Source organism: Ictalurus punctatus, chromosome 15 (assembly GCF_001660625.3).
Source record: "Ictalurus punctatus breed USDA103 chromosome 15, Coco_2.0, whole genome shotgun sequence".
In the NCBI taxonomy this organism is placed as follows: domain Eukaryota; kingdom Metazoa; phylum Chordata; class Actinopteri; order Siluriformes; family Ictaluridae; genus Ictalurus; species Ictalurus punctatus.
The window spans coordinates 23,181,964-23,208,551 of record NC_030430.2 but is presented as its reverse complement, the minus strand read 5'-3'; the positions used below and the strand labels follow the sequence as shown (position 1 = coordinate 23,208,551).

General features: G+C 42.7%; 1 protein-coding gene across 1 annotated transcript; it reads right to left on the bottom strand.

The window, feature by feature from the left end:
- Positions 1-980: 980 nt before the first annotated feature.
- LOC108275495 (potassium voltage-gated channel subfamily A member 3) lies at positions 981-23,582 on the bottom strand. Its single transcript, XM_017486349.3, has 2 exons — positions 20,784-23,582; positions 981-1,853 (listed from the first exon to the last, which is right to left on the bottom strand). Exon 1 carries the CDS (start codon positions 23,281-23,283, stop codon positions 21,727-21,729), a length of 1,557 nt encoding a protein of 518 aa, XP_017341838.1. The 5' UTR covers positions 23,284-23,582; the 3' UTR covers positions 981-1,853; positions 20,784-21,726.
- Between the last annotated feature and the right edge of the window lie 3,006 nt (positions 23,583-26,588).

The following is a 26,588-nucleotide window of genomic DNA, read 5'->3' as shown; positions in this document are numbered from 1 at the left end:
CTGACGTACAGTACAGCAGAGCCACAAAACTCCTTAGCGCCATAAAACTATCTGAATCTTGCTGTTTCGAGAAGCATAGTAAACCTAGATTTAAACATTAGCCTACTATGAAATTATTTACAAACTATTTTACAATCATGGGATTCATATTCAGACAGGCAGACATTGTTTCCTGTCAGCTAATAGCTCGTTAGCTGACGGCTAATAACCCACATGGGATAGTTTGCTAATAAAATCAGCATAAAACTAATTTACACATGCCAGAGAGCAAGTATGTTCTGAATTTGCCAACGGACTAGCGTCTGTGGTTTATCAATGGTGATACTTAAATTACATTTGATCAGCTAATCACAGATTTGATGCTAGTTTGTTTGGCTAGCTATATAATACCAGATAGCTTCATGTTACCTAAGATAACTAGTTAGCTAGCCCACCTTTTTCTCAGTGCTGTGTTGATAGCTGGCTGGCTCAGCTTAAATTAGATGAGTAAACTATTCTATTGTGTAATTAAATTTAGCATGATCTGCATAGCTGTGAAAAAGAAAGGGAAAAATCAGGACTATACCTACATCCAAACTGTGGTAATCAATTCACATATTTAGTTTGACAACATAGCTAGCAACAAAGCTAGCTGTAGTCTAGAGAGATTATTTAGTCAACACTAGATCTTTCTATTTTAACGAGGATGGATTCTTCGCTCTGCTAAACGTAGATACGCCACCCGACAGCGCCATCCTTTACTAGCGCTATCCATTGATGTCACTGCTAATGTCAGAGTGCGATTAGAGGCCCGTTAGATATGACTTCTCACGCTATTATCGATACTGCTTTCAGCCACTCCTACAACACTGTACTGGAGTTCTACCACCGGTCTTGTTCAACTGTCGTATTCGTTCGTATTAGTGTTTGATAAACGATGGAATATAACGCAACAGTTCTCGGTCCAACCGTACAGACTCAAACACACACAGAAACATAGATGTGTTCACATCTATCCATTTTATACAGCCACGTCAATGATGACATCACATCCTGACAGCACGTGAGAAGGGATGGAATTAGCATAACTAGCATTCGCCCTCCTCCTGCAGCACACAAAGAGGGAGGAGGGCAAGAAGGGGCACTTTAGTGAGGCTTTGCACTTATAGCAGCAGGAACAACACACACACACACACACACACACATATACACACACACACCTAAAGTAACAGTCTGAAATTGAGAGAATGAAAGAGAGAGTTGAATAACAGGATGAAGAAAGGCATGTGGTGAGGGCAGAAGTCTAGGGCAAAAGGCTACAGCAAGCATCCATGGACCAAAGTCTGGGATCAGCATCTAGGGCAAAAGTCTGAAGCAAACGTCCAACGGCAAAGGGCCAAGCCAAATGTCTAAAGGAAAAAGTCCAGGGCAAAGCTGTAGGGCACAAGCTGAGAGAGCGGCTATGGCAAAAAACAATGGGTGGAGCTAGTGCAAAAAAAAAATCTAGGATAAATACCCAGGGGAAAAGCATAGGGCACAAGTCCTGGGCAAAAGGCTAGAACAAACACCAGGGGTAAAGGACTGGAACAAATATTTCAGCCAAAGGTCCAAGGTGAAACTATTTGGATTTGACTATTTGGATAAAGGCTATGTAAAGGTCTAGGGCAAAAGTCTAGAGCAAAAGTTTAGTACTGGCCAAACAAGGGCAAAAGATTATGGTAAAAGGTTAGGCCTTTTGTCTGAAGCAAAGTTCAAGGGCAAAAGTCTGAAGAAAAAGTCCAGAGCCTAGGGCAGATCTGAAGGCACCTCCTCCCTCCGTTTGGCAAATGAAGATGAATTGAAGTCTTCTTCCCTTTCCTGGCTGTTCCTTAGCACTGTAAATAAAATACAAACAGGTTTCACTAACAACAACAACGACAACAACAACAATAATAATAATAATAATAATAATAATAATAATAATAATGAAGTTTAACTTATGTACCATTTATTGTAAAGCCCAGGGTAATACAAGCTTTACCAAGTGACACACACACACACACACACACACCCCAAGTATACCTAATATAGGTCTTAATAATGCATAATATTGTCCTAGCACTTCAAAAGCAGATGGTATGGCATGCTTAATTAGCACTAATTAGTCATGACATGTGTAAAATGATTGATTATCAGCGTGAGCTGATCATATGTCATCATTTTCCCAGAACCCACAGAAAGATACACACATCTTAGAAATGATTACGCATATTTTAAACTGAAGCAAGCTGCTGGAAACATAAGCATTCGCCAGCAAGACTGCAACAAGAGTGCCAGAGTATGCTCTGTCAAAAACATGAATATAACCGTGCCAATCGTGGAAGGATTTTGCCAACCACAGCGCACCTAACTGCAAAGTATATAAAAAATTAGTCATGAGTGCCAAACTGTTCCAACATAATTGCTAATAACAAGGACAACAACAAGGTCAAAAATAACACTGACTAGAAATGCCAACGTTGGACAACATAGACAGTGGTGCCTCAATGGTTAAAGGCTCTGGGTTATGGATCAGAAGGTCGGGAGTTCACCGGCACTGCCAAGCTGCCACTGTTGGGCATTGGAGCAAGGCCCTTCACCCTCTCTGCTTCAGGGGTGCTGTATCCTGACTGACCCTGTGCTCTGACCCCTACTTCCTGACACACTGGGATACGCAAAGAAAAGAATTTCACTGTAATGTATAGGTTGCACATAGATGTTGGTAAACAACATACAATGTACAACAGTGGCAACACTTACCAACATTAACCTACCAACAGTGCCAACGTTTACCAACAGTGCCAACATTTACCAACAACAGTGCCAACATTTACCAACAGTGCCAACATTTACCAAAAACAGTGCCAACATTTACCAAAAAAGGTGTAAAAATGTACTAAGAGCAGTCCCACATTTACCAACAACAGTGCCAACATTTACCAACAGTGCCAACATTTACCAACAACAGTGTAAAAATGTACTACGAGCAGTCCCACATTTACCAACAACAGTGCCAACAACATTTTCTGCACTAGTTCTAAAAGTACCAACATCTGCAGCACAAACACTGCCAACAATGTTAACATCAGTGCCTATATTTACCACCACGGCAAAGAGTGGTGGTAACAGACATGGGACCCTCATCGAGTGTGCATTAGAAAACACTATTACAAACAGGTCCTATAAGTCAAGCTGATTTTATTGGGCTGAATACACACTCTGGAGGTTTTACCGCATTCCCAAAAGATCACTGGGTCAAATAATGAGTAAGTGATGCAGTACAGAGATTAATAAGCTTCATAAAGTGCCCCCGTGCCTTCTGGGAAGAGTGTTTTAAGGAGCAACAGAGTGTGTATGATGTGTGTATATCGGAGAAAGTCCTGTAGTATGAGTAGGTTACTGGATAGACCATTAAGAGCCCAAAGACGAATCCGTCATGCAGAAACGGCTCGTAATGCTCAACACAACATGGCCTAGATTTCACAATAACATGCCATGCATTTTTCACATGTTTTCCTGTGGGACTGTTTATACCACGCTTACAGTATATCAAAATGTTTTCTCTTAAAAAATACTTCATACAAAGAGCTTTAAAAGCACAAAGTTAGACGGGTACTGTTTTAAATATTAATTCAAAAGACAGATTATTATTTAACGAAGACAGACTGCGTTCTTCATGAGAAACCAAAATCTATCGAAATCACCAGTTCACACAATGATCATGTTCTGTCATATTTTGGTGCTGTTAAATGATTTGTGTTATTTAGGCTTTTCCTCGTTTGCCGTTTTATTTTGTAACATAAAGAATCGATAAAGGGAACTTGAGAGTCTGTTTTTGTCAGGCGCAGCCACAGAGTGGCGCCACAGATCGAGTCTCACAGCAAAGTCAGATCGAGGTGAGCCGAGGGAGAGGGAACAGAGCTGTTACAGCCAGCTGTTGAGCTCACAACGTCATCCCAGCACATAAGGATGTTTAATAATCACCTGAGTTTTATGATTATATTCATATTTTCGTTTTTTACTAACATCCGTTCCATTCCGGACATCCGGGTCCTTTGTTTTAATCATGAATTCGTTTTTTCTGATGTATGTTCATCTGAGGTTCGGCCCATCAGTGACTCGGTATTGATGATACCGATATAAGAGCTCGATTACAGCTACTTTTAGAAAGATCTGAAGAATTTCCATGAATAACCACCAGAGACAATACGGTAAAATGCTCCCTTGCTTTAGAGGACTTTCTTCCTCAGTCACGTGACAATTTCTCCTCCGTCTGATGGAGACTGAGGTCATGTTGGGAATAAAAGTAACGCTGACAGAAAGTAAACTGAAGAAAGTCATTGTCCATGAATCTGGGTGTCTGCTAATGCCAGCATGCGTATGGCGTCATGCGCCGTCGCCTAGAAGCGGCTTATAGTTCCGGGTAGTAAAAAAAAAACCCGCTCGTGATATATTTGAGATGATATTACCTTTCTAAAATCCACACACTAGACGGTAGAGTACATAGTGCATAGTGCAAGTGTATAGTACTTCATTTGGGACACAACTTTAGTATTTACTCTCCGAAGCGTGTTTTCTGAATAGAAGTAATGTAATAAGTAAATCTCCCCCGTGCCGCGTGCAGACCGACTAATCGATAATGAGATTCATTCACAATGATTTTCATAATCGATTATTATCCATTTTATCGATTATTTGTTGCAGCTCTAGATGTGTGTATTTGAAAGTTATCACCAAGTCTAAACTGACAGCTCGGATTAAATTACTTGGTAGTTGCTGTTACAGAGTTTTCATATCATATTACATCATATTATATAGAGTTTTCTCAATCATGATGAAACATTATCAATCATTAACAATCATGATTATTTTCATTTTCAACTTAAAACCCTGTTCACTATAGCGTCATGGCATTAAGGTCTAATCTCATGCTTTAGAGTTTAAGCAGAAATCACAACCTCTTTGTTCCGTAAATAAAACCTCATTGACAAGCAGTATTACCTTTAATGCCCAGTTCTTTTCTCACTCACTCACTCAATCACTGACTCACTCACTGACTGACTCACTCCCTCACTCACTGACTGACTTACTCACTCACTCACTCACTCACAAACTGACTCACTCACTCACTCACAGACTCACCGACTCACTCACTCACTCATTCACTCACTCACTCACTGACTCACTCACTCACTGACTCACTCACTCACTCACTGACTCACCGACTCACTCATTCACTCACTCACTCACTCACTGACTCACCAACTCACTCATTCACTCACTCACTCACTCACTGATTCGCTCACTTACTCACTCACTCATTGACTCACTCACTGACTCACTGACTCACTCACTGACTCATTCACTCACTCACTCAATCACTCACTCACTCACTCACTGACTCACTCACTCACTCACTGACTCTCACTCACTCACTCACTGACTCATTCACTCACTGACTCACTCACTCACTCACAAACTGACTCACTCACTCACTCACAGACTCACCGACTCACTCACTCACTCATTCACTCACTCACTCACTGACTCACTCACTCACTGACTCACTCACTCACTCACTGACTCACTCATTCACTCACTCACTCACTGTCTCACCAACTCACTCATTCACTCACTCACTCACTCACTGACTCGCTCACTTACTCACTGACTCACTCACTCATTGACTCACTCACTGACTCACTGACTCACTCACTGACTCATTCACTCACTCACTCAATCACTCACTCACTGACTCACTCACTCACTCACTGACTCACTCACTCACTCACTCACTGACTCATTCACTCACTCACTCACTCACTCACAAACTGACTCACTCACTCACTCACAGACTCACTCACTCACTCATTCACTCACTCACTCACTTACTCACTGACTCACTCACTCATTGACTCACTCACTGACTCACTGACTCACTCACTGACTCATTCACTCACTCAATCACTCACTGACTCGCTCACTCACTCACTGACTCACTCACTCACTGACTCACCGACTCACTCACTCACTGACTCGCTCACTCACTCACTGACATTCACTCATTCACTCACTCACTGACTCACTGACTCACTCACTGACTCATTCACTCACTCACTCCCTCACTCACTCACTGACTCACTCACTGACTCACTCACTCACTCACTGACTGACTCACTCACTCACTCACTGACTCATTCACTGACTCACTCACTGACTCACTCACTCACTGCCTCGCTCACTCACTCACTGACTCACTCCCTCACTCACTGACTCACTCACTCACTCACTCACTGACTCACTCACTCACTCACTGACTGACTCATTCACTCACTCACTCACTCACAAACTGACTCACGCACTCACTCACAGACTCACTCACTCACTCACTCACTCACTGACTCACCGACTCACTCATTCACTCACTCACTCACTCACTGACTCACCGACTCACTCACTCACTCACTCACTGACTTGCTCACTTACTCACTGACTCACTCACTCATTCACTCACTCACTGACTCACTCACTGACTCATTCACTCACACACTCAATCACTCCCTCACTCACTCACTGACTCACTCACTGACTCACTCACTCACTGACTCACTCACTGACTCACTCATTCACTCACTCACTCACTCACTGACTCGCTCACTCACTCAGTGACATTCACTCACTCACTGACTCACTCACTGACTCATTCACTCACTCACTGACTCACTAACTCACTCACTCACTGACTCACTCACTGACTCACTCACTCACTCACTGACTCACTCACTCACTGACTGACTCACACACTCACTCACTCACTGACTGACTGACTCACTCACTCACTGACTTACTCACTCACTCACTCATTGACTCACTCACTCACTGACTCACTCACTCACTCACTGCCTCGCTCACTCACTCACTGACTCACTCACTCACTGCCTCGCTCACTCACTCACTGACTCACTCCCTCACTCACTGACTCACTCAATCACTCACTCACTGACTCACTCACTCACTGACTGACTCACTCACTCACTGACTCACTCCCTTACTCACTGACTCACTCAATCACTCACTGACTGACTCACTGACTGACTCACTCACTGACTCACTCACTCAGTCATTGACTCATTCACTCTCTCACTGACTCACTCATTCACTCACTCACTGACTCACTCATTCACTCACTCACTGGCTCACTCACTGACTCACTCACTCACTCACTCACTGACTCACTCACTCACTCACTGACTCACTCACTCACTCACTCACTCACTGACTCACTCACTGACTGACTGACTCACTCACTCACTCACTCACTCACTGACTCACTCATTCACTCACTCACTCACTCACTGATTCGCTCACTTACTCACTGACTCACTCACTCATTGACTCACTCACTCACTCACTGACTCATTCACTCACTAACTCAATCACTCACTCACTCACTCACTCACTGACTCACTCACTCACTCACTCACTGACTCATTCACTCACTCACTCACTCACTCACAAACTGACTCACTCACTCACTCACAGACTCACCGACTCACTCACTCACTCATTCACTCACTCACTCACTCACTGACTCACTCACTCACTGACTCACCGACTCACTCATTCACTCTCACTCACTCACTCACTGACTCACCAACTCACTCATTCACTCACTCACTCACTCACTGACTCGCTCACTTACTCACTGACTCACTCACTCATTGACTCACTCACTGACTCACTGACTCACTCACTGACTCATTCACTCACTCTATCACTCACTCACTCACTCACTGACTCGCTCACTCACTCACTGACTCACTCACTCACTGACTCACCGACTCACTCATTCACTCACTCACTCACTCACTGACTCGCTCACTCACTCACTGACATTCACTCATTCACTCACTCACTGACTCACTCACTGACTCATTCACTCACTCACTCCCTCACTCACTGACTGACTCACTCACTGACTGACTCACTCACTGACTCACTCACTGACTCACTCACTCACTGCCTCGCTCACTCACTGACTCACTGACTGACTCACTCACTCACTCACTGACTCACTGACTCACTCACTCACTCATTCACTGACTGACTCATTCATTCACTCACTCACTCACTCACTCACAAACTGACTCACTCACTCACTCACAGACTCACTCACTCACTCACTCTCTCACTGACTCACCGACTCACTCATTCACTCACTCACTCACTGACTCACCGACTCACTCATTCACTCTCTCACTCACTCACTGACTCGCTCACTTACTCACTGACTCACTCACTCATTCACTCACTCACTGACTCACTCACTGACTCATTCACTCACTCACTCAATCACTCACTCCCTCACTCACTCACTGACTCACTCACTGACTCACTCACTGATTCACTCACTCACTGACTCACTCACTCACTCACTCACTGACTCGCTCACTCACTCACTGACATTCACTCACTCACTGACTCACTCACTGACTCATTCACTCACTCACTGACTCACTAACTCACTCACTCACTGACTCACTCACTCACTCACTGACTCACTCACTCACTCACTGACTCACACACTCACTCACTCACTGACTGACTCGCTCACTCACTCACTGACTCACTCACTCACTGCCTCGCTCACTCACTCACTGACTCACTCACTGACTCACTCAATCACTCACTGACTGACTCACTCACTCACTGACTGACTCACTCACTCACTGACTCACTCCCTCACTCACTGACTGACTCACTCACTCACTGACTCACTCACTCAGTCATTGACTCATTCACTCTCTCACTGACTCACTCACTCACTGACTCACTGACTGACTCATTCACTCACTCACTGACTCACTCATTCACTCACTCACTGGCTCACTCACTGACTCACTCACTCACTCACTCACTCACTGACTCACTTACTCACTCACTGACTCACTCACTCACTGACTCACTCACTCACTCACTGACTGACTGACTGACTCACTCACTCACTCACTCACTGACTCACCCACTCACTCACTCACTGACTCACTCACTCACTGACTTACTCACTCACTCACTGACTGACTGACTCACTCACTCACTCACTGACTCACTCACTCACTGACTCACTCACTCACTGACTCACTCACTTTCAGGATGACGTTTAATATCTGGGATTTGTACAGCAAATGCAAACAAGCCAGTTGGAAAAATCGGACATATTTACATTACAGCAATGTGGCTTTCATTCATGCTTGTAAAAAATCATGATAACAAGTCACATCTCGTTAGTCACAATTAAAATAAATCATGTCAAAGATGTGAAAAATCTGGTTAGAATCAACACTTCAAGACGTTCACAATGATCTGGATGATAAAAACCTGATATATGATCCATATTAGCTTTAACTGTAGTTTGGGACGTAGGATACGGTTTAATGACCGTGTGATTTAGGACACAGCCCATGGAGACTGAATCTTCATCGCATATTATGCAGGGCATTAAAAAGAGAGGGTATAAACGCACTAAGTGTGAGGTAATAAAGATATAAAAGCACGAAGACAAGTGATTAAAGTCAGCTGTTCATCATTAGGTTTGAGCAGGAACAACCTGGACTAATACACACTACAGGAACATTCATACCTATTAGTCTATTAGAACACATGGGAAGTTTGAATCACTTCCTGCAGATGAATAGATTCAGAGTCGATTCAGGTTCTCAGCGCAGTCCAGTGTGTCGCTCAGACCCAGGACCCGAGATTCGTTACTGCATTCTCACCTGCATGAGTCAAGTCCCATTTATTTACATAGCACATAAAAGAACTGCATAAAGGAACATAGCGAACAGATTAATAACAGATTAACAGACCTGCATTAACACAGACTAATACACCTGCGTTAACACACACTAACACACCTGCATTAACACACACTAATACACCTGCATTAACACACAATAATACACCTGCATTAACACACACTAATACACCTGCATTAACACACAATAATACACCTGCATTAACACACAATAATACACCTGCATTAACACACACTAATACACCCGCATTAACACACAATAATACACCTGCATTAACACACCTGCATTAACACACACTAACACACCTGCATTAACACACACTAACACACCTGCATTAACACACACTAATACACCTGCATTAACACACACTAACACACCTGCGTTAACACACACTAACACACCTGCATTAACACACACTAACACACCTGCATTAACACACAATAACACACCTGCATTAACACAGACTAATACACCTGCGTTAACACACACTAACACACCCGCATTAACACACACTAATACACCCGCATTAACACACACTAATACACCTGCATTAACACACAATAATACACCTGCATTAACACACACTAATACACCTGCATTAACACACAATAACACACCTGCATTAACACACACTAACACACCTGCATTAACACACACTAACACACCTGCATTAACACACCTGCATTAACACACACTAATACACCTGCATTAACACACACTAATACACCTGCATTAACACAGACTAATACACCTGCGTTAACACACACTAACACACCTGCATTAACACACACTAATACACCTGCATTAACACACCAACACACCTGCATTAACACACACTAACACACCTGCATTAACACACAATAATACACCTGCATTAACACACACTAATACACCTGCATTAACACACAATAATACACCTGCATTAACACACAATAATACACCTGCATTAACACACACACTAACACACCCACATTAACACACAATAACACACCTGCATTAACACACACTAACACACCTGCATTAACACACAATAATACACCTGCATTAACACACAATAATACACCTGCATTAACACACAATAACACACCTGCATTAACACACACTAACACACCTGCATTAACACACAATAATACACCTGCATCAACACACAATAACACACCTGCATTAACACACAATAATACACCTGCATTAACACACAATGATACACCTGCATTAACACACACACTAACACACCTGCATCAACACACAATAACACACCTGCATTAACACACACTAACACACCTGCATTAACACACACTAACACACCTGCATTAACACACAATAACACACCTGCATTAACACACCTGCATTAACACACACTAACACACCTGCATTAACACACAATAATACACCTGCATTAACACACACACTAACACACCCACATTAACACACCTGCATTAACACACACTAATACACCTGCATTAACACACACTAACACACCTGCATTAACACACACTAATACACCTGCATTAACACACACACTAACACACCTGCATTAACACACCTGCATTAACACACCTGCATTAACACACAATAACACACCTGCATTAACACACAATACACCTGCATTAACACACACTAACACACCTGCATTAACACACAATAACACACCTGCATTAACACACAATACACCTGCATTAACACACACTAACACACCTGCATTAACACACACTAACACACCTGCATTAACACACAATAATACACCTGCATTAACACACAATAACACACCTGCATTAACACACACTAACACACCCGCATTAACACACCTGCATTAACACACACTAACACACCCGCATTAACACACACTAACACACCTGCATTAACACACACTAATACACCTGCATTAACACACAATGATACACCTGCATCAACACACAATAATACACCTGCATTAACACACACACTAACACACCCACATTAACACACCTGCATTAACACACACTAATACACCTGCATTAACACACTAACACACCTGCATTAACACACAATAACACACCCGCATTAACACACAATAATACACCTGCATTAACACACACTGACACACCTGCATTAACACACAATAATACACCTGCATTAACACACACACTAACACACCTGCATTAACACACCTGCATTAACACACCTGCATTAACACACAATACACCTGCATTAACACACACTAACACACCTGCATTAACACACAATAATACACCTGCATTAACACACAATAACACACCTGCATTAACACACACTAACACACCTGCATTAACACACCTGCATTAACACACACTAATACACCTGCATTAACACACACACTAACACACCTGCATTAACACACACTAACACACCTGCATTAACACACACACTAACACACCTGCATTAACACACAATAACACACCTGCATTAACACACACTAACACACCTGCATTAACACACACTAACACACCCGCATTAACACACACTAACACACCCGCATTAACACACACTAACACACCCGCATTAACACACCAACACACCCGTATTAACACACACTAACACACCCGCATTAACACACACTAACACACCCGCATTAACACACACTAACACACCCGCATTAACACACACTAACACACCCGCATTAACACACACTAACACACCCGCATTAACACACCAACACACCCGTATTAACACACACTAACACACCCGCATTAACACACACTAACACACCCGCATTAACACACTAACACACCCGCATTAACACACACTAACACACCCGCATTAACACACCAACACACCCGTATTAACACACACTAACACACCCGCATTAACACACACTAACACATAATAATACACCTGCATTAACACACAATAACACACCTGCATTAACACACAATAACACACCTGCATTAACACACACTGACACACCTGCATTAACACACAATAATACACCTGCATTAACACACACACTAACACACCTGCATTAACACACCTGCATTAACACACCTGCATTAACACACAATAACACACCTGCATTAACACACAATACACCTGCATTAACACACACTAACACACCTGCCTTAACACACAATAATACACCTGCATTAACACACAATAACACACCTGCATTAACACACACTGACACACCTGCGTTAACACACACTAACACACCCGTATTAACACACACTAACACACCCGCATTAACACACACTAACACACTCGCATTAACACACAATAATACACCTGCTTTAACACACACACTAACACACCCGCATTAACACACACTAACACACCCGCATTAACACACCAACACACCCGTATTAACACACACTAACACACCCGCATTAACACACACTAACACACCCGCATTAACACACTAACACACCCGCATTAACACACACTAACACACCCGCATTAACACACCAACACACCCGTATTAACACACACTAACACACCCGCATTAACACACACTAACACACCTGCATTAACACACAATACACCTCCATTAACACACAATAACACACCTGCATTAACACACCCGCATTAACACACAATAATACACCTGCATTAACACACAATAATACACCTGCTCTAACACACACACTAATACACCCGCATTAACACACAATAATACACCTGCTCTAACACACACACTAATACACCGGCATTAACACACAATAATACACCTGCATTAACACACACTGACACACCTGCGTTAACACACACTAACACACCCGTATTAACACACACTAACACACCCGCATTAACACACTAACACACCCGCATTAACACACACTAACACACCCGCATTAACACACACTAACACACCCGCATTAACACACACTAATACACCTGCATTAACACACACTAACACACCTGCATTAACACACAATGATACACCTGCATTAACACACAATGATACACCTGCATTAACACACACTAACACACCTGCATTAACACACAATAACACACTTGCATTAACACACAATAATACACCTGCATTAACACACAATAATACACCTGCATTAACACACACACTAACACACCTGCATTAACACACCTGCATTAACACACAATAACACACCTGCATTAACACACACTAACACACCTGCATTAACACACACTAACACACCTGCATTAACACACAATACACCTGCATTAACACACAATAATACACCTGCATTAACACACACTAACACACCTGCATTAACACACAATACACCTGCATTAACACACAATAATACACCTGCATTAACACACACTAACACACCTGCATTAACACACAATAATACACCTGCATTAACACACAATAATACACCTGCATTAACACACAATAATACACCTGCATTAACACACCTGCATTAACACACACTAACACACCTGCATTAACACACAATGATACACCTGCATTAACACACACAATAACACACCTGCATTAACACACACTAACACACCTGCATTAACACACAATGATACACCTGCATCAACACACACTAACACACCTGCATTAACACACACACTAACACACCCGCATTAACACACCTGCATTAACACACACTAATACACCTGCATTAACACACACTAACACACCTGCATTAACACACACTAACACACCTGCATTAACACACAATAATACACCTGCATTAACACACAATAATACACCTGCATTAACACACCTGCATTAACACACACTAACACACTCGCATTAACACACAATAATACACCTGCATTAACACACACTAACACACCTGCATTAACACACAATGATACACCTGCATTAACACACAATGATACACCTGCATTAACACACAATGGTACACCTGCATCAACACACAATAATACACCTGCATTAACACACACACTAACACACCCACATTAACACACCTGCATTAACACACACTAATACACCTGCATTAACACACTAACACACCCGCATTAACACACACTAATACACCTGCATTAACACACACTAACACACCTGCATTAACACACAATAATACACCTGCATTAACACACAATAACACACCCGCATTAACACACAATAATACACCTGCATTAACACACACACTAACACACCTGCATTAACACACCTGCATTAACACACCTGCATTAACACACACTAACACACCTGCATTAACACACACTAATACACCTGCATTAACACACACTAATACACCTGCATTAACACACACTAACACACCTGCATTAACACACAATAACACACCTGCATTAACACACACTAACACACCTGCATTAACACACCTGCATTAACACACACTAATACACCTGCATTAACACACACACTAACACACCTGCATTAACACACACTAACACACCTGCATTAACACACAATAACACACCTGCATTAACACACACTAACACACTCGCATTAACACACAATAATACACCTGCTTTAACACACACACTAACACACCTGCATTAACACACAATAAGACACCTGCATTAACACACACTAACACACCTGCATTAACACACCTGCATTAACACACCTGCATTAACACACAATAATACACCTGCATTAACACACAATAATACACCTGCATTAACACACACTAATACACCTGCATTAACACACACTAATACACCTGCATTAACACACAATAACACACCTGCATTAACACACACTAACACACCCGTATTAACACACACTAACACACCCGCATTAACACACTAACACACCCGCATTAACACACTAACACACCCGCATTAACACACTAACACACCCGCATTAACACACACTAACACACCCACATTAACACACTAACACACCCGCATTAACACACACTAACACACCCGCATTAACACACCAACACACCCGTATTAACACACACTAACACACCCGCATTAACACACACAAACACACCTGCATTAACACACAATACACCTCCATTAACACACAATAACACACCCGCATTAACACACTAACATACCTGCATTAACACACAATAATACACCTGCATTAACACACAATAATACACCTGCTCTAACACACACACTAATACACCCGCATTAACACACAATAATACACCTGCATTAACACACACTGACACACCTGCGTTAACACACACTAACACACCCGTATTAACACACACTAACACACCCGCATTAACACACTAACACACCCGCATTAACACACACTAACACACCCGCATTAACACACCAACACACCCGTATTAACACACACTAACACACCCGCATTAACACACTAACACACCCGCATTAACACACCAACACACCCGTATTAACACACACTAACACACCCGCATTAACACACTAACACACCCGCATTAACACACACTAACACACCCGCATTAACACACTAACACACCCGCATTAACACACCAACACACCCGTATTAACACACACTAACACACCCGCATTAACACACTAACACACCCGCATTAACACACACTAACACACCCGCATTAACACACCAACACACCCGTATTAACACACACTAACACACCCGCATTAACACACTAACACACCCGCATTAACACACACTAACACACCCGCATTAACACACCAACACACCCGTATTAACACACACTAACACACCCGCATTAACACACTAACACACCCGTATTAACACACACTAACACACCCGCATTAACACACACTAACACACCTGCATTAACACACAATACACCTCCATTAACACACAATAACACACCTGCATTAACACACAATAATACACCCGCATTAACACACAATAATACACCTGCATTAACACACACTGACACACCTGCGTTAACACACACTAACACACCCGTATTAACACACACTAACACACCCGCATTAACACACACTAACACACCCGCATTAACACACCAACACACCCGTATTAACACACACTAACACACCCGCATTAACACACTAACACACCCGCATTAACACACACTAACACACCCGCATTAACACACTAACACACCCGCATTAACACACACTAACACACCCGCATTAACACACCAACACACCCGTATTAACACACACTAACACACCCGCATTAACACACTAACACACCCGCATTAACACACACTAACACACCCGCATTAACACACTAACACACCCGCATTAACACACAATACACCTCCATTAACACACAATAATACACCTGCATCAACACACCTGCATTAACATGCAATAACACACCTGCATTAACACACAATAATACACCTGCATTAGCACACACTAACACACCCGCATTAACACACACTGACACACCTGCATTAACACACCTGCATTAGCACACACTAATACACCTGCATTAACACACACTAACACACCTGCATTAACACACCTGCATTAACACACCTGCATTAACACACAATAATACACCTGCATTAACACACAATAACACACCTGCATTAACACACACTAATACACCTGCATTAACACACACACTAACACACCTGCATTAACACACCTGCATTAACACACAATAACACACCTGCATTAACACACAATAATACACCTGCTTTAACACACACACTAACACACCTGCATTAACACACAAAAAGACACCTGCATTAACACACACTAACACACGTGCATTAACACACAATAAGACACCTGCATTAACACACCTGCATTAACACACCTGCATTAACACACAATAATACACCTGCATTAACACACAATAACACACCTGCATTAACACACACTAATACACCTGCATTAACACACACACTAACACACCTGCATTAACACACAATAATACACCTGCATTAACACACAATAACACACCTGCATTAACACACACTAATACACCTGCATTAAAACACACTAACACACCTGCATTAACACACCTGCATTAACACACAATAACACACCTGCATTAACACACAATAATACACCTGCTTTAACACACAATAATACACCTGCATTAACACACACTAATACACCTGCATTAACACACACACTAACACACCTGCATTAACACACAATAATACACCTGCATTAACACACAATAACACACCTGCATTAACACACACTAATACACCTGCATTAAAACACACTAACACACCTGCATTAAAACACAATAACACACCTGCATTAACACACACACTAACACACCTGCATTAACACACAATAACACACCTGCATTAACACACAATAACACACCTGCATTAACACACAATGACACACCTGCATAAACACAATAACACACCTGTATTAACACACACACTAACACACCTGCATTAACACACAATAACACACCTGCATTAACACAATAACACACCTGTATTAACACACACTAACACACCTGCATTAACACACACTAACACACCTGCATTAACACACACTAACACACCTGCATTAACACACACTAACACACCTGCATTAACACACACTAACAGAATGGAACTAAAACACTTGCAGTGACTATCTGTCTAAAAAGAAACAATAAATACATATAAATTCCCTTGAGGGATCAATAAAGTCTGTCTGTCTGTCTATCACTAATGCACCTGCACTAATATACACTAACACAAAATACATTAACAGTAACATCAGGCCTGTAATCAACAGGTTCAACAAATTCAATAATTAAAGTCATTTGAAAGCAGTAAAATAACCTTTAACATTAAGATTAAACAGTTTGCGTTACCTCACGGGCTGTGTGTTCTACCTCATTAACACAGTGTGTTACCCAGAAAAATCCTTCTCAAGTTTCATACTTTACTACGGATAAGTCGCTACATCCAAATGCATACAAAATCAAGACGGCCGCTGAAACCAGATTCGGAGAAACTGTGATGTTCAGTGTAACGTATGCAAAGAAATGAACATGAAACACAACAGCTCAACATGCATGAGGGAGAAGCTGAAGCGGAAATTGTCACACCACAAGCGTGGAAGTAAGACGAGGAGGTAAATGGGATCTCATGGGATCTCTAAACTCATTTCATTCAAATCACCAATCAAACAGGTTAATAACTATCCATCCATCCATTTTCCATACTGCTTATCGTACACAGGGAGAGCACGGAAAAGGCAAGGGACACCCTGGACGGGGTGCCAACTCATCGCAGGGCACAATCGCACGCTATGGACAATGTGGAAATGCCCAGTCTACAATGCGTGGACGGCTGGAGGAGGAAACCAGAGTACCCGGAGGAAACTCCTGGAAAGATGGGGAGAAAATGCAAACGCCACGCACACAGGGTGGAGGCGGGATTCGAACCCCTAAATCCGCCCATCTGGATATGTTTCATGGATGCCACTTTGAGAACCAGTGCATTAATGAACCTGCGTTAACACACGTAATGAACAGCAGGGTACATAAAAGCCCTAGAACGGCCCAGGATCTGCGAGTCAAATAAAAATCATGCAACATCCAGTACATCCAGATGTTTGTGATGTAGCCACCTTCTCTAGCCATCTGAGAAATCTGACCTCAAGACGTTTTAAAAAAGACCCGCATGCAGTGGTGCTTGAAAGTTTGTGAACCCTTTTGAATTTTTTTTTTCTTTTTCATTTCAGCATAAGTATCAGATTTTCATACAAGCAAAGGCTCACACACTTTTGGCACTCACAGATGTGTAATATTGGATCCTTTTCCGCAATAAATAAATGACCAAGTGTAATATTTATGTCTCATTTGTTTAATTAGGTTTGATGATTAATTATGTTTTAGGTCGTATTCATGCAGAAATATAGAAAATTCACAAACTTTCAAGCACCACTGTATGTCTATGATGGTCCGGTGTCCACATAGTTTTGGCCATATAGTGTATTAGGCTCATAGCACCAGTGGAAAATGACAAAATCGAGCTTTAGACAGCAGAATGACGGGCATTTCCGAGCTGAAAAGGGCAGAGCTTTAAGTTATATTTGATCAGCCAATCACAAGTTTGACTAAACGTCCGCATCATCTGCGTCTGTATTTATATTACTCTATTTGTATTTGTCTTATTTTGGATTATATCTGTTACGTTTCTTCGGGGTTTTTTTTACAATTAGTATGTATTTAATTAAGTATGTAATTAGTATGTATTTTCCTTCTGTATGGGTCGTGGTTACTTTGTGAAGAATCTAATCAGGCTGTCTCAATAGTTTGTTGATGAGGGGAGGTCACGACGGGCCCCTCCAAAAATAGTAATCATTCAATTAAACTTAAAATTAATAATACATTTAAAAACGCAAGACTAAATGATAGATAGATAGATAGATAGATAGATAGACAGGTAGACAGAGACAGACAGATAGATAGATAGATAGATAGATAGACAGATAGACAGAGAGACAGATAGATAGACAGACAGATAGATAGATAGATAGATAGATAGATAGATAGATAGACATATAGATAGATAGATAGATAGATAGACAGACAGATAGATAGATAGATAGATAGATAGATAGATAGATAGATAGATAGATAAACAGACAGATAGATAGATAGATAGATAGATAGATAGATAGACAGACAGACAGGTAGACAGACAGGTAGACAGACAGACAGACAGATGGATAGACAGAGAGACAGATAGACAGACAGAAAGATAGATAGACAGACAGACAGATAGACAGAGAGACAGATAGATAGACAGAAAGATAGATAGATAGACAGTTAGATAGATAGATAGATAGATAGATAGATAGATAGATAGAGAGACATATAGATATATATATAGATAGATAGAGAGACATATAGATATATATATAGATAGATAGAGAGACATATAGATATATATATAGATAGATAGATAGATAGATAGATAGATGTAACTTCCCATAGTTACTACTATAATAGTATTAGGAGAACATTAGGAACATTAGGAGACTAATGCTAGGGAACTGTTTTCCTGTGTATATAAACCAGTATTTTCACACAGAGAAGTGAGTCACGTCAGTGATTGGATGATCGAACTGAAGCTCTGCCCTTACTGAAACAGGAGTGTGTGTCATTGGACAAAATGAGCACAACTCGAGTAACCCTCATCCACCCACCTGAGCGCTCACACTCCACGGGGCGGAAGGAGTGTGTCAGCATTCATTCATAACTCCGCTCTGCCTTCGCACGATGGGATGAAGCGTCTCATCTTTAGAACACCAGAAACAACTCCTCTGTAAGACGTCCTCGTTTCCTGCGCTTCATCCCGGAGTGTGTGGAACGCCTGTTGCGTGTTTGTTTACTCCACTGTGCATCCTGGCTCGTTTATTCATTCATGGCACAGCCATCTGGAGTCTCGCCCTTGAAACCGATCAGGATGCCATGGCAACAGCAGCGGGTTACCAGGGAAACCGGCGTCACTATGGAGACCTCATCTTTCCAGGAGTGAGCAGGATGCTGTCTCTATCCCTCCCTCTTTATCGTTTATCCCTTTCCCTTGCCCTTCGGTACTCAAAATTAGGTGTGTGTATGTGTGTAAGTGTGTGTGTGTGTGTGTGTGTGTGTCAATCACGCACACTTGCATAACAGTGTTCATTATTGCACTGATATGAAATACTGATGACACACAAGACAGGAAAATAACCCAAAGTATTCAAGTCCATTATTATAATGAGATTTTAGGATTATGATGATAAACTCCAGACTGAGTCTCTCTCTCTCTCTCTCTCTCTCTCTCTAGCTCTATCTATTTCTCTGGGGAGTGTTTACGCAGAGAAACTGATTAAAACTGGAAGCACACTAGCTTACGTCACTTCTGTTTAATACTAATCATTAAGTGGAAGATAATTAGCGTTTGTCCTTTTAGCGTCTCCTATCGAGTTAACACTGAGAGCACACGGTACTATGGACGAGCGGATGGACACATGGGGGCTTTGACGTCTCTCCTCACCTGTCAAGCGTAAAATGGAGGTCACCGTCATGTCTAACCTTCACACACGACTCGAGGAAGGATAATTATTGTCATTGTAGTCCGTTAAACTGTTTCAATTCAAATGAGTCTTAAACGTCCGTGAAGATCTTTTTGATATGGACGCAGTTCTGGTTGTTCTGAGACGGGAAGTTGGGCTGGGTGAAGGCTCCTTCTTCGATCACCATGTACTCGGACCGGCTGAGCGAGGACGAGGATGAGCAGCGCGTCTTCTTCAGCTCCTCGGACGAGGACGAGAGTGGCTGGCAGCTCGCGACGTGTAGGTACTGCGCCTGCTCTTCTCCTTCCGTCTCCCGGTGGTAGAAGTAATTGAAGTTTGAGACGATGACCGGGACAGGAAGAGCGATGGTCAAAACGCCTGCGATGGCACACAACGACCCGACGATTTTACCCCCGATCGTCACAGGGTGCATGTCTCCATATCCCACTGTCGTCATGGTCACCACGGCCCACCAGAAGGCATCCGGGATGCTGTTGAAGCCCGAGTCTGGGTCGTCCGCTTCTGCGAAATAGACGGCGCTGGAGAACAGGATGACCCCGATGAAGAGAAAGAAGATGAGCAAGCCCAGTTCCCGCATGCTCGCCTTGAGCGTCTGTCCCAGAATCTGAAGGCCCTTGGAGTGGCGTGAGAGTTTGAAGATCCTGAAGACGCGCACCAGACGGATCACTCGGAGAATGGCTAAACTCATGGCCTGCTGACCGTTCCCCTGGCGCTCCGCGAGTTCCGTCCCTAACGTTATGAAGTACGGAATGATCGCTACGATGTCGATGATATTCATGATGTTCTTGGAGAACGTCGCTTTGCTCGGGCACGCAAAGAATCTCACCAGGAGCTCAAACGAGAACCAGATGATGCAAAGCGTCTCCACGACGAAGAAAGGGTCCGAGAACGGGCTCGGAAGAACCGTCGTGGTGGAGTTCATCATGGTGGAGGTGAGTGCTGGCTCTCGGTTGTCATCCTCTCTGAACTCGGGGAGCGTCTCCAAACAGAAGATGACGATGGAGATCAAAATGACCAGCACCGAGACGATGGCGATGGCGCGCGCCGGACCTGAACTTTCAGGATATTCAAACAAGAGCCACAGCTGCCTCTGGAACTCGCGCGTCGGTAAAGGACGCTCTTCTTCTTTAATAAACCCTTCATCCTCCCGGAATTTCTCCATGGCCTCCTCGCCGAGCTCGTAGAAGCGGATCTCCTCGGAGAAAATGTCGATGGGAACGTTCACGGGTCTCCGGATGCGCCCGCCGGACTGATAGTAATACAGGATGGCGTCAAAACTCGGTCGGTTGCGGTCGAAGAAGTACTCGTTCCTGAGCGGGTCGAAGTAGCGCATGCGCTTTTTCGGGTCGCCGAGTAAAGTTTGCGGAAACTGCGCGAGCGTCTTGAGCTGCGTCTCGAAGCGCAGACCGGAGATGTTGATCACCACGCGCTCGCAGCAATCGTGCTGGGTCTCGTAGCGCTCGAGCGCGGGCTCCTCCAGGTTGCTCTCGCCGCACGCCACCACCGTCATGGTGTCCTCGCGCTCCGTGTCGGTGTAGCCGCGGTTCACCTGGGTGCCGTCGCCCCGGTGCTTGGACGAGGAAGGCGGAGGAGAGCGGAGGAGACTCAGGTGGTCATCCATACACATGCACGCGCGCGCTGGATGAGGAGAGGAGAAGAGATGAGACGAGACCCCTTCTCTCTCTCTCTCCCTCTCTCCCCTCTGTCTCCTTCGTTCTTTCCGCCTTGTCTGCACGCTTTTTTTTCCTTCCCCTCCTCTCCGTGCCTTTATATCACATTAGACTCGCCTCCATCCGCCCTTTCGCTCCACACGAGCCCATGTTGCGTCCAATCAGAAAGCAGACAGACGTCAAAACGCTTAGTCTCCGTGCCTTGACGGTCTGTTATGAATCGCTTTACTGATTTGACTCACTTCAGTGATTCGAACCTGTTGAGTTTTCACTTGGTTTGATTCCTCTTGTTGCATTTGATTCACCACTCAGAGGGGGGCAGCCAGAATGAGTGCACATAATAAGATTCAATTCCATCCCCTGTGCTCACATTCATGCTTTAATACTGACACTCCCTGCATATAAATGCTGCTTGCCCACGTCCCCAAATTCCTTTGTACCCTTGTCTGCCTGTTCCGCTCCACTAGGTTGAATCCTCTTGGCCATGGCTCCATTATGTTAAGCTTAGGTAAGTATGTTATGAAGGTACAGGGCTAAGCCCCTCTGTCTTTCAAAGATAAACACAGCAATGTGATTATATCAGTATATTAATACAATAGATTATATGCTGTTAAAAATGTCTTATGACATTTTGGAGGTTTGTGGGACCAAGTGCACACACCATCAAAAATGGCTGTAAGAATACTACGCAAAACGGTATGAGGAAGCAAAGCGTCTTCGGCCTGTAGATTCACGCAGATTCAGTTCATTGATTAGGTTTGTTTCCTTTGAATTTCAGCCCCCAGTGATGTCACATTTTAATACCCTGTGTCTAAAGGCTGCTCGCACTCCCGCACATGTTCATGTCACCTTGATTGAGTTCCCTTGCCTGAACACCACCAACGTTATGGAGTCCGAGTCTGTTTGATTATTGGGACATACCCATCCATCCATCCATCCATCCATTTTCTGTACCACTTATTCTACACAGCATTGAACATTCCTATCAGTTTCCTTTCCAAAAGGTTGGGATTTCACCACATTTCTATTTTCTTCATCTCATTTCTTCTTTTCTGGACGATTAATAGAACACTCGGGTCCATAATGATAAAAAAAAAATCAACATACCAATCTTAAGTGTGTGATATGAGTCTGGAGAGGTGTTGCGTGAGGTGTATAAAGAGTGTCGTGTGTGTACAGTGGATATTAAAAGTCTACACACCATCCACCCTCTATACCGCTTATCCTTCTTCAGGGTCACGGGGGAACCTGGAGCCTATCCCAGGGAGCATCGGGCACAAGGCGGGGTACACCCTGGACGGGGTGCCAATCCATCGCAGGGCACAATCACATACACACACACACCCATTCATACACTACGGACACTTTAGACATGAATACCATGCATGTCTTTGGACTGGGGGAGGAAACCGGAGTACCCGGAGGAAACCCCCGCAGCACGGGGAGAACAGGCCACGGTGGGAATCGAACCCCCAACCCTGGAGGTGTGAGACGAACATGCTAACCACTAAGCCCCATTCAAACTCATGTTAAATACTCATTAGTATACACCTGCCATTAATTAAAGTGACTTGATACCCCAAATAAAATACAGCTGTTCCTGTAGGATTTTCCTGACATCCAACTGGAAAAGCCATGGGCCACAAAGAGCTTCCAAAGCAGGTATGGGACCTCATTGTTGAAAAATATCGATCAGGAGAGGGTTACAAAAAAATTCCAAGGCATTGGATATACCAAGTGGAGTAAATACGGCACAACTAAGAATGGCATTACTAAGAACAGGACGTCCCTCTAAAATTGATGAGAAGACCAGGAGAAAACTGGTCAGGGAGGCTGCCAAGAGGCCTACAGCAACATTAAAAGAACTGCAGCAATTTCTGGCAAGTACTGGTTGCTCCTTACATATAACAACGATCTCCTCTCATATCTCTAGGCTATGTGGTAGGGTGACAAGACAGAAGTCTTTTTTAACCGAAAGATTAATGAAAAATACATCCAATCTCCCAAACCATGTGGAATAATGTCTTATGGTCTGATGAGACCAAAGTTGAACTTTTTGGTCATAATACTAAAAGATATGTTTGGCACACACACACACACACAAAAAAAAAAAAAACCCCACAGCACATCACCAAAAGAACACCGTCCCCATGGGGAAGCATGGTGGTGATAGCATCATAATGTGGTGCTTTTTTTTCTTCATCTGGAACTGGGGCTTTAATCAGGGTAGAGGGAATAATGAATAGCTCCAAATACCAGTCAATTATGGCATAAAACTTTAAGGTTTTTGCTAAAACAATATAAGTTGAAGAGGAATTTCAGCACAAGAACGACCCAAAGCAAACCTCCAGATCAACAATGGAACGGCTTCACCAAAACAAGTTCGAGGTTTTGGAATGACCCAGGCAAAGTCCGATCAAAAATCTGTGTGGTGACCTGAAGAGTGTCAAAATGTCAATCTGACATTTTTTTCATTATAAAATCCTGCCATTTTACCAGGGGCGTGTAGACTTTTTATATCCACTTTGTGTGTGTGTGTGTGTGTGTGTGTGTGTGTGTGTGTGTGTGTGTGTGTGTGTGTGTGTGCGTGTGTGTGTGCGTGCGTGTAAAATGTAGCTGTCCATCATGCTTAAATTTTATTTATTTTATCTGAAAACACATGCTTCTTTTTTAAAAGAATAAAAAGAAGAGGAAGAAAATAATAATAATAATAATAATAATAATAATAATAATAATAATAATAATATGTATTATTATTATTATTATTATTATTATTATTATTACACATTTAATTTATATCAGATGCTTTATTCAGCAAAGGCTCCTAATGAGTTAACAAACCATTGCACTGGACTCAGATGTAGAAGTGAATGAGGTGGACGGTCAGCTGCCAGAGACACACACTTAGAACACACACGGTCTGAGGAGCAGCAGCAGACACCATCTCATTTACATAACCAAACCAGTGGGATAATCTTTTACTCATGTTGTGTAAAGGCTGGGTGCAGATTATGCCACTCAGCTTCATAACCAGTTTGAGAGAAACATCAGTGACCGGGGTCATTTATGAGAAAAAGCGAGCATTCAAGAATATAATTGATTAAAATATGTCACTTGTAACCAGTCAAATTAAAAAAGTGATTAATTATTATTAACTCATACCCCCAAATCTTAAACCTTAAGCCTAAACTCTATTTCCAAACCGCCTACACTGAACTGCCCAAGCCTAAACCTTAAACCTAAATTCCATTCCCTGAACCCT

Bases quoted from the DNA above. Each gene is read 5' to 3' on its own strand.
- LOC108275495 (XM_017486349.3), bottom strand. From the start codon at position 23,283: ATGTGTATGGATGACCACCTGAGTCTCCTCCGCTCTCCTCCGCCTTCC.